This window comes from Serinus canaria, chromosome 4 (assembly GCF_022539315.1).
Source record: "Serinus canaria isolate serCan28SL12 chromosome 4, serCan2020, whole genome shotgun sequence".
Lineage (NCBI taxonomy): Eukaryota > Metazoa > Chordata > Aves > Passeriformes > Fringillidae > Serinus > Serinus canaria.
In genome coordinates this window covers 45655627-45667712 of record NC_066317.1, presented here as the reverse complement: position 1 = coordinate 45667712, position 12086 = coordinate 45655627, and the positions used below count along the sequence as shown (strand labels likewise).

The following is a 12086-nucleotide window of genomic DNA, read 5'->3' as shown; positions in this document are numbered from 1 at the left end:
TGAGTCAGAAGGAAAGATCAAGCCTCCCTCCCCAACTGTCTGAAGCGCTGATTCAGGCCGGATCACACAGCACCACAAGTGCTCTGCACAGCCCTGTTCGTGCCTCCACCCTTGCCAAGTGCTGCTTCTACCTCATTATTTCAAGGGCAGTTTTAACCACATTTATGATTCTGCCAACTAATATTTGCATTTACCTAAATGCTGAATAGTTTCACTCAGCACTCCCACTCCAACTGCCAAGCGACTATGGAATTCAAAATGTGTTCACTCTTTAAGAGGAAAGAAATTCTTCTATTCTTCTCTAGAAAAGTGTAAGCATGCCTGGGTAAGATCAAAACTTCTTCCCATAAGCAGTTACTACTTGAAGCACCTCTTTCTAATTTTGTCTTATGAAGAAAGATTGTTTCCTTTGTAATTTAAAAATAATTTTAAAAACCCCAAACTCTCAATACCAAACCTAACCAACAAACCAACAGCAGCCAAACAAAAAAACCCAAACAAACCCACAAAAAACCCACCACCCTCCCCCCACAAAAAACCAACAAAAACAACCAACCAAACATCAAAAACCAACCAACCAACCAAAACCAATAACACCCCCCCCCCAAAAAAAAAAAAAACCAAGACTGAGACCATGGAAAGGAAAGAAGCATTTGCCCAGGGCAAGGTAAATAATTTAAAAGAGGATGAAAAGCTCAGAGAGACTAATCTTTCTTCTCCTATGATCTTGCTCAGATGGGATGCTCACCCAGCATGCTAGATCCTATTCTACAAAACAAGATCTGCATGTCCCAGTTTTCCATATATAGCAAGATATGTCCCTATAATCTATGTGGCAACACAGAGCCACAACTGGCCACTCTTTGGGACTGCAAGCCAAACACAGGCCTGGCATCTGCTAATACAACTAGAATTTTAGACAACAATCCTAGAAAGTATCAAACTACTATGAAGAAATTAACTGAACTTGTCAATGGTCAACTTGAATTATACTCAGGTGCCTTAATTTCTTCTTGACCTGCAGAATAAGCTTCACAAAACCAAGCAAAGCAGCCTGGTAGGACAGAAAGCCTGTCTTGACTAAAAGATTCTCACAAGCAGCATTACAGGCACAGTACATCCAACACTGGGACGATAATGAGGTTTTTTTCCCTTGTTCATGGCTGTGTGAAATTTCTGCTTTTAGATTTAAAACACACACAGAAGATGACTGACTGCTCTTCCACTTAAAGGATTAAATCTAGTGGACATTCACCTCTACAAATGATTTTTATTTCATTAGCCAAAACCTACATTCTTCCTTCCTGCATAAGAGTTCACACTTTCCTTATCAGACTGTAAAAATGTTGCACATTTCAGCTCATTACAGAAAAAACTATTAAGGTTTCAGCTAATAAAAAAAAAGTCAACTAGACCCTTGTGCAAACAAATATTAAACCAAGGAAATTTCAAATTTTTAGAGCACATATAAAATTACACAATGCTCTGGCAAAAAAGGTTTCCAGAAAACAGACAATTTTTAAAATTTCTGAAAAAACCTTGGAGATGAGCTAACACACAAGCCAACCTATTTCCCTTTAAAACTGTGAAGGTGCTTGTATTCTATGTAACAGTCACAGAATGGTTTGTGTTGGAGGGGACCATAAAGATAATCTAGCTCTAACTGCCCCCTCTGCTGTGGGCAGGGACAGCCCTCACTAGACCAGGTTGCTCAGAGTCCCGTCCAACCTGGCATTAAGCACTTCCAGGGATGGGGCGTCCACAGCTTCTCTAGGCAACCTGTTCCAGTGCCTCACCACCCTCACAGTAAAGAATTTCTTCTTAAAACCTAATCTAATCCTACCCTCCTTCAGTTTAAAGCCCTTCTCCCTTGTTCTATTACTACATGCCCTTGTAAAAAGTCCCTCTTCAGGCTCCTTGTAAGGCCTCTTTAGGTACCAGATGTCCTTCTGAATCTATAAAAATGTAATAATTTGAGGATTAATTGAATAATTTTAATAATGAGAGACCAATTGAAAGTAGGAGGCAGGGGGATTAAAATACTTACAGCAGCCACAGGTATGAGAATTTCCACAAACAAACCAGCAAGTGCATGTTTTATATCCTTATCTTTTACTTCCAGGAAGTACTGAGCACACTCCTTAGTAAGAAAACATTAGAAAATTATTTAGAAAAAGGAATACAAACATAACTATGTCATAAAAGCCACTAGTGTTCTAACATTAGTTGCTTGTTTTAATTTTAAACATGTAATGTGTTTGAGTTAGTTTTATATTCCTTAACAGCATCAACTTCACAAAACATAAGAAACTTTAAAACCTTTTTGGTCAGCATTACACCTCAATGAACTGAAAGGAGAACATTTGTAATACCAGATGGCTATTTACTTTTTACTCAGAATATAAAGAATACTCAGAGTACAAAAGAACATAAATATGTACATTTTCCCTCAGATTATTTTGAAGCTTAAAAAATTTTAATGCTTCCCTCCATTAAAATTATTGGAAAATAGTATTTTATTTTTATATACTAATTTTTATTTTCAAAGGACTTTGATGCAAAGAAAATTAAAGATAATTAAATATTCCATACATAATAAATAATCCATAGTGAAGTGTTTGTAAAGAAAAGTATGTCTTGACTTCTCATCTGTTAAAAAATTATATATCAAATAACTATTTTCCCTTAATACACTGCTTTTGTAAAGACAGGAAATTATTTGATTGCTACCCATTGTCACCCAGTCTTATATATTACAGATTTGCCACACTACTAAGGCAATTGTGAAAGGTTTCTCCTGATGCCAGGTTCTCACAAATTGAAGAAATTTATCCTGATCCCAGGTTCTCACAAATTGAAACAAGTAATGCACACCTCTGAAAAATTAGGAACTGAACAGAAAAGGATGAAGGACGGCACACAAGTAGAGGAGTGACTGACCACAGCAAGTGTCATCATAGCTTCATGACTTAAACACTTTAAATTATACTAATTTCAGTTTTCTGTAGCATTTGTTCACCTGCATGAACTGAAACGATGCTTCAAAATCCTCCACAGGATACATCTTTACTCGAAAAAACTTCATTCCCATAATCAAACTGATGATACTCTGTACTACATGAGGACTCTGTTCTTTTTGCCGCAGTTCCTTTAATTCAGTGACAAACTTCTTCCTAACAGCTTGAAACCTGAACAGGGATACAGATAGCACTTATTTGCATTCTTAGTAACTTTTGTACGAGGCCTATAATTTTGAACCAATTTCTTTAGTCTGTAACAATAACAGCAGCTACTGCATGAGAAATGCAAGGAACATGAACCCTGGTACTTCAAATCTAGGCATTTACAAGTGCCTACAATGATCAGTACATTAGAATATACCAGTTAAGTAGACAACAGCTGACTGGCACAGGGCCTCCTTTCCCTGCCCCACAAGCTGACTGCAAAGCAATTGTACTAAAGATTATTTCTTGATTTGTTCAATTTTTTTGTGCTGGAACATCAGACACACATAACACACTTCACCTGACTATATTTGACACTTATGGGATTATCTGCTGGGGACACAAAAGATTCTGCTGTATCAAATAGTCTTTAAGTCTACACTGGCCCTCCCCAAACAAAAAGAGTCAGAGACTAAACTTACTTTGATTGAGCAAGAACCCCTGTCACTTCTGCATATAAGTCTGCAATAATATGAACATTCCCAGTGTTGGTTCCTGAATAACTAAAGAGAAAAAAAAAAAAAACAATAACGGGAAAAAAACTCATTTAATACAACTTTGCTCTTCTAAACCCCAAGCAAGTTTTTAATTACAAACAAAAAATTTGTCCCCTAGCAGGCAAATTATTACCATAAAAACAATTAAATTCAAACATGAAATGCATGGGTGGCATTTAAAGTATTGTAGTTTAATTTCTTATTTTAAAAGAAACCTATTCTGGATAGAAATTTTACTGTATTTATTCAAACTTTCTTTACTGCGTCTGAGGATGCAAATCATTCTGTATATTCAAAGCAAAATAAACTCAGTGCTACATTGAACACAGTTGTGTTCTTTCAAGATGTGTTTTCATTTTAAAGACATCGGCTCGTGTTCATTCACACTGGTATTATCACCAATATGTTACGTGTAAGGCAATGAGAGCAATCACATCAAAGAAACACAGGCTGGTAATATAAAATATTTTAAAGTACACAATGGATACTTACCCTTCCTTATGTTTAAAGTGCTTAAAAGCCAAGTTTAGAACTTCATGAACTAAAGGATCTGGCACTGGATGAACAGGTATCTGAAAGGCACATATCACTTACATGTATGTAACACCTATACATACATGCATGTATGAAGCAAATAAACAGTACTGTGAGATGTCCTGGAGAAATATCTCCCACCAGTGTCCAAGGACACATCCTTTGCTGCCATATATCAAGCTAATTCTGCAATATATAACTTTTACACAATCTGCATTGGCATTCTCAGCCAAGCAAGGATAATTCTAAAGTGACATTTTAACCTCATTATGCAACAATTTCAACCTGTATTTCAAGAACATCTAAACCAACAAAGGGTACTGAGCATAAATTCAATTTTATTTTTTACAGTTCTGCTTTTTGCAGTACATCAGCAGCTTTCCAAGACACATGAACTGAGATAATGCAGGCATGTAAAGAAAAGGCAGGAGAGGCCAAAGGCTTTATGTAACTGAGAGAATAATTACAGCCTTGCATATTCTCATCATAGATATGTTCTAGTTTTTAAAATAAAAATTTAAAGGAGATTATCAAAACCAACATTACAAGCAAAACATTAAAATTAATTTGCCAAAGCAAAAGATCTTACCTGTTTTAGAACCTCTATTAAAACTAAACAAAAAATGAAATCTACAGCTAAGTCCCTCCTTTCAAGTAGATAATCTCTTTCACGTTGTTGGTCATCCCTAAAATAAGAAATCAAGAACACAGCTATCAGACACAAGACTGAACACAAATATTGCAGGGACAATGACTGCATTATTTTTCATGTAATCACTGTTGCCCATTTATATAAAATGGATAGGTGGAAAGACTTAGGGGTTTGGCACAGTACTGACATCTTGCCTGGTCCTCCCAAAAGGTCCTGCCAGTAATAAAAAAAAAAAAAAGGGGGGGACAAACTAGCTTCGAATTACCAGTATCCAACTTCCTTCTGTATATCCACACCAAAACATTAAGTCACTTCATGTCTATCATCTACACAAGTTAAATACACTACCTTAAAGAAGTCGATGTTTTTTCTACACAAATTTAGGTAAGGACAAATCCAAATACAACATACTTTTTACAGAAGTACAAAGCACACATTTTCTTATGAGAAAGCACACAAAAATCAAACAGACTTCTGTGAGGAAAATTCTTACCCCTTTGATTTTGTGCTTGACCGAGGTCTATACTCATAAGATTCATCCTCTGTTCCATTTTGGCGCCTGTACCAGTCAAACAAGGTGCGTAGTAAGGAGGGGAGACAGTGCTCTGCTACTGAGCTCATAGAGCTTATCAACTGAAAGAGTAAGAAAAAAACTTTTGCCTGATATAGCAATGAAAATCCTGGGGTTTAATACTTCTTTAAAATTGTTTTTTAATGTTAAAAACCATGTATCACATAACTTCACAAAGTGGCAAGTTTATATTCATTTTCACCCAGGACAGTTACTGTAAATATAACATACTAAGTCCATTATTATAATAAATTTAAGTACAGTGTTCCAAAGCCCACAGGGATCACAAAATGATAAATTTATAGACATATAACGTGTATAAAATCATTGAGAAAACAGCAGAGGTTTTAGGATGTCCCTGAATGTTGCCATATGCATGTCTGAAGTGAACACACCTTTACAGCACAAATGACAAGAGCCAACCCTCCTAAACTGAAGCTTGTAACTTTAAAAAACTTGGTTCTTTGGCTATTATATAAACAAAAATAAGAGCCTTTTAGATATTTTACATTGCCTCTACTACATTTGACTGCTCTGGGTCTCAAGCTATATTTATTTTTAGTATAACTCCCCTATCTTCTGCTTTCTTTCAGAAAATCTGTATGAGTAGTAAACTCATCTGTGAACGGATGTGGCAATAGAAACCATTACAGAAGGAAGACTTTAAGATGTTATTAAACTTAAATTATCTAGGCTTCCTTTAACTAAAAACCTTTTGCATAGGAGAAGAATGACTGAAGACAGCAAAATGCCTTTATAAACTTGCTTCCAGGATGCAGCAGGGAGCAAGCCCATTCCCTAAACACAGGCTGGAATGGGAGAGTTACCATGCTGCTCACTGATGCCATGTATTACCTCTTGGATCTTTCAAATAAGGTTTTAATAGAAGCCATGCTCATGCTGTAACTTATCTATTATTCACTACTCCAGATTACAATACAATATTATGCCATTGTATGTTCTGATATAACATTAATGAAGTTATTTATTTTTCCTCATTTTAAGCATCTTGGGGTTTTAGGTTTGTTGAAGGGATGGGGACAAGTTAACCACAGGGAAACTTCAGAAAGACCTCTTTTAATCTTCTGAATACATTACTCAGATTGTTAATTAGTCAGTAATTCAAGTCACAAGAATTAAATAGTGCTCTGAATTGATGGGTTTATTAGCAGAAGAAAAAGAAGCAAGCTGCATTTTAAGCTTTACTAAACCTTTTCCTTAGGTTTTCCTGCAAGTTTACACAGTTTATCAATACTAATACCATTCATAAATGTTCATAAAGGTAGTTAGGCAATTTACATTGGCTTCTAGAAAAAGAAGCATGTATTACACACATTCAAAAATGTCACTGCTAAAATGCTAAACCCAGAAACTACTGGCATAATAAAGCATTTTCCTCTTGAAAAATAAAAACCTTTACATAATAATTATTTATTTCCTGCCAAGTTTTGCATTCTTTGTATTCTAACGAAAAGGCACTGGAATCACCAGGAAGATGATATCTTTGCTAATATTGCATAGCATCTAAGTAGAACATCAGCTATTTTTCATTTAAAATAATTACTATACTGCCTGGATACTAAATTCAAAATCATTTTATATTTAAAAAAATAATTTCTGACGTAAAAGATATATTTCTCATACAAGAAAACTCTTTTTATTTTAGCATTGCATTATGCCTAGGCTGAAAGCAGCAATCCAGACAAAGTGCTCCTGTAATACCCAGGAGGACAGGGCTGCAATGTGACGTATACTTCAGTTCCTCAGAATGAAACAGCAAATCCTGCTCAAGTCTTAACATATTGCTAATTGCTTCACATACATATCCAACAGCACTGTGAGAAGTAAAAAGAGGGAAGCAAAATTATAGTAAGATGCTAGAGCACAAATTGCAGCTTTGGCCGAAATCCTGATCCTGAAAACATTGCTCAAGTTGTGCTTAAGCATGAACAAGCCTGAACCTCACATACATCTGCTTTCAGTCACTGAGAAGGTCAACACAGGCTTCTCTGTGATCATAAAATTTTGGTGTCTTAGGACAAGAGTAGGAAATTGCCAAGCGTGTTTCCTACAACAAGCAAAAAAAGAAAAACACAAGCTATTTCAGTTTCAAGCTGTACAAGCAAAAATATTTTAAGAAATGCAATATATGCTCTATAAAAAAACTCCTGTCTGGTAGCTTCCTGATGTGCTAGGAATGGTAAAGGGAAAGCTCTGGTACTAAAATGCTAGCATTTTGAACAGTTCAGGAGTGTATCAACATACACATTTTGTTCTCTTTTTCCAAAATGTCACCTCTTTTAGCTAAATTTATATTATTGTTTCAATTAAGAAATCAAATGACAAACAGAAGATTTCTACTGTTTGAAAATTAAAAGCCATTGATTTTTCAAACTTGTTTTAATAGCAGCCCTCTTGGTCTGGTTATGTTTCTAATAAAAATTACTTATAATCCCATTAAACGCTATTTTACTTTTTCATTAGTGGAACAGGCAACACTACATGCCTTCCTTCTCCACCCCTCTTCTCATCACTTACCCAGCTGAGAGAACAAGTCTTAATTAGATACCACCTTAGTCCCAGGGCCCTCTTGTGTTCCAAGCATGCCCTCTTTATTCACAAAGTACAACACTTACTAGCTCAGACCCCCTCAGTACAGGTCAAGCCATTTTTTAGCCTCAGATTCCTGGCTCCATAAAGACCTCTGGGTGAACAAGGTTGGTAAAGCAACAGCTCTAACTTCTCTGCTGGATGCTGTGGCTGTGACCTCTGGGTCCTCCTCATTCCCACACTTTACCAATGACTTTTTTTATCTGTAATCTTCTGCACTGCTGGAGAATTGTTCTTAATAAGGATTTTATACAGTGAGCAACAAACAGAGAGACGCAATCTTAATTCCTTTTGCCAAACAATGTGCCAAATTCCCTAACAAAGTTCATAATCCCAGTCATTCAGGTATGTCTAAAGCAGTTATTCAGTTGCATTAAAGTTCAGATCTCAACTTCAAAGTAGATTACAAATAACAAAAGAACAAAATAAGAACTCACACATATATATATATATACACACACAAACAAAACTTTTTTTGGAAAAAAACTGTGTTTTCATAAGAACTAATGTTATCTTTATATATGATCACATTTTAAAAGTTATATGTTTTATTTTTTATTTCTCTGCACTCAGCCTGTTTTTAGAACCTCTCTGTAGACAGAACACTAAGCTTCATATAGTAGATGCTATTCAGGAACAGCCAAGAACAGGAACAGGCAATTAATGGGGCTTCCTCTGAACACTGCCTCCCCACTGTAGGGAAGTAGTTATGAGACAGAAACATGCCTATACTATTGAAGAATTAGAAATACAGACAATAAATATGAATAAATTGAGCAGAGAGTCTTTCCAGACACAGTTCACTGAGAGTAAGTGAAATGGAATTGCCTAGTAGTCTATCTATATTCTCAGCAAAGGAAAAGTAACACTTTAGTAACACTTTGAATCCATCCTATACCTTCTGCCATAGAATCAAAAAGCACTCAGTAAAAACCATGTTACTGAAATAAAATTAACACTATTTGTTTATAAAAACAAAATAAAATTAACACTATTTGTTTATAAAAACAGAACCCCAAACATTCAAACAATAAGTGATGTAGAAATAAATAAGACTTTTTGTCCTCCAGTGTATTTCAGCATCTTTCTTCCACCAATTTTCACTACCACCTCCAAATAATTACCTATTCTAGTAGTTTATTACTATCATATTCTACAATAGAAAATAAAGTCTAACATTCAGAGTCTAAATCTGACACAGGTTCAGACGTGGATGTTCTAAGTTACTACAACAGTAGAACCACTATTCTGTATAAATAAAGCCCACCCTAATCCAATGAAAGTTGCCTTCAATTATATGTCTCCTACCTGATCAAACTGAAGATCTTCACCTCTTTGAAGAGATCTGGACAAGAGCTTTTCCTGTAAAAAAACAAAAAGAAACATACAATTCACAATGTCATTGACTATTATCAAAGATAGATTCATTCTTTCTCAGTTATATTACAGAACAAAGCAATAACTTTTAATATAAATATTTGTGCTTTTTTTTCAGATAGAAATATTTCTGGAGATGTGAAGTATATTCCCAAAAATTAATCCAGTAGGTAAACAATAATAACATTTAAGACTGACAAACAAAGATGTCAGAGGTCAAATGGGGACTAGCTGGTGGCGTCAAGTGTTACTTGGAGGGAAAGCCATTTCTATCTCAATTAACAAGTTTATTCATGTTCATACACAGCAATTATTCTAAGTTACAATAATGATTTTTTAAATGTCATCACAAAGGCAGAGACAAGTGTTCAATGCATTTCCAATCTGCTCTTCCCCTGAACTGCAGTGAAACACAGCTAGAAGACCTACTCCAGTAAAAGGAGAATGTGAATAATCACTTGCTTTAACTTGAAGTAACTGTAAGGAACAACAAAAAAAAAAGCAATATTAAAAAAAAAAAAAAGGTGGTATAAAAGACTAAAGAAATAAGAAAGAACACTGAATCCTGTGGACTGGCTCTGAGAGTCACTGATTTACAGCAACCCAAGTGCCTCAGTTACATATGTAAAGATCTGCTGAGCATTTCCTCTTATTTAAAAAACTTCAAACTATCCTTCACTTGATAATATAAATGAGTCCAAAATGTTACCTTTCACAAGGAAAGTAAAAATGCACCTAAAGAGTTAATAGTTCACTTTAAACTGCAGTAAGCAAACAAGGAAGTTTTATGGAGCAAGGTAAGTCAAGTAGTTAACTTGCCTGGTCTGGCATGCAAAGGAGGTGTGATCAATACTGATAGCCAGTTCTGCTCTCAACAGGTTGTAACTCAGCACAAAGTAACTGCTCAGTAGTTTAGTATGAGACAACACCCATGCTGTCAGGCTGTTGACAAAAACTGAGAAAGTCAACATTGCTTGGTGATTAACACTTGCAAGGCTGCAAGAGACAGCCTAAGCCTGTATGTTCAACAGATAAAAAGTCATTTTGTATGTCCCAAATCCAAGGTTGATCTGGCAACTTATTTTTTCTTGCCGTAATTGTAATCTTGAAAATACAGCACAGTTTCTGGCATTTTCTCCTGTAAGTGCAGCTGTATTTGATGTTAAAAAGAATGCAATATCTGGCAACTATTACAGCCTCTGAAAACTTGGATTCAACACTGCCCAGGCAAAAAATGACTTGTGCATTGGCATCTTTATAATTTCAAATTACAAAGATTTATAATTTGAAATTATAAAGATGCCAATGCACAAGTCATTTTCACTTCCCATAATCCAAAGAAATCCACTTAATTCTCTAGGAAAATTCTACCATTTATGCTCACTTCCAGTATGCCCAAATTAAAAACTATTTTAAGAAGGGGGTTTCTAGGTAAATGCATTGGTTATTCTGAAAAAGCTCTATTTTTTGATCAACTGATGTAATAGTTAATGTTCTTTCACTGTCTATTTAAAAGCAAAGGGGAAAAGGTTTAACTTTCTGGATTCTCTCAAATTCATGTAATTTTATATGTTAAATCTGTTCAAAACACTGTTATGAGAATTGATATTTTGAAGCATATACTAAAAGCACCAGAGAGCACTTGCAAAGCCAAATTTTCTTTTCACTAGCAAGCCTGCCTCCTTTTTTTTTTTTACACAGAAATGCCTGCAATCTGTATTATGCCTTCAGATAAACTGCACAGTAGTTGTTAGCTTATCTATAAAGCAGAAATAAAAGAAATGTTCCACTCTATACAAACACTGTATCATTGCTAAGTAAGTTAAATGAGAAAAACTAGAAAACTCTTTCCTTATAAGATGGAAAAGTGTGAGAAAATGGGAAGAAGTATTCCTGTAAAAAGATGGGAAAAGTCAGGTTCATTAAGTCTCCTTAGGATACAACATCCCAACAAACCATGTTTCCACCATAATACTACAATGCTATTATACAGGTGAAGAAACCCTGGGTTCACTATACCCACTGCATGTATCTAAACCCAAAAATTGCTAAAGAAAAGAATGACAAATCAAAGAGAAGTGAAATAATCCCTAAGTCTTTACCCAAAGAAGTTGAAATCTATGTCAATAGAGAGCAAACCAGTTCTGAAAATTTAGCTTCCCTCCCATAACCCATACTAATTTAGATACTTCTGTATATCAAATTATTAAGATTTTAAGGTCAGAAAGAATGAAGACCTTACAAGTTCATAACCAACTCTATTATGTTTCCTCAGCACTAAGGATCTTAACCGTTAAAAGGTAAACACACTTTAATGTAACACTAACCAAACAAACCTGACATAACCAAATAATACTCTTGAACCCAACACAGGTTTATCAAGGCCTTTGAATTATTTGGCTTTTAAATCTAGTTTCTTTTAATGTCTTCTTCTACCTCTGCTTTGTCATGGCTGCAGTCATCTCACATGATTGAAAGAAATCTATTCAACAGCATAAAGTAAAGGTCTGGAAACTCTAACTGAATAATTAAAGATTTATTTTCCTGGCTTCCTGAAGTTCAGAGAGAGATGAAAATAATAGGTCTCCATTTATCTTTTACAAGTGAAATGAAAAAAAACC

The 12086-nt window shown here is 35.1% G+C and overlaps 1 protein-coding gene across 13 annotated transcripts in view; it reads right to left on the bottom strand.

Moving 5' to 3' along the window:
* Positions 1–12086, bottom strand: part of FRYL (FRY like transcription coactivator) — a 160041-nt gene that overhangs the window by 77488 nt on the left and 70467 nt on the right. For all 13 annotated transcript variants that reach the window (XM_030238846.2, XM_030238845.2, XM_050973275.1 and 10 more), the window contains 7 exons: positions 9397–9450; positions 5401–5540; positions 4845–4941; positions 4214–4293; positions 3647–3727; positions 3020–3188; positions 2048–2140 (listed from right to left, as the gene is read on the bottom strand). In XM_030238846.2, coding sequence (XP_030094706.2) covers positions 2048–2140; positions 3020–3188; positions 3647–3727; positions 4214–4293; positions 4845–4941; positions 5401–5540; positions 9397–9450 — 714 coding nt within the window. The remainder of the gene's footprint in view (positions 1–2047; positions 2141–3019; positions 3189–3646; positions 3728–4213; positions 4294–4844; positions 4942–5400; positions 5541–9396; positions 9451–12086) is intronic.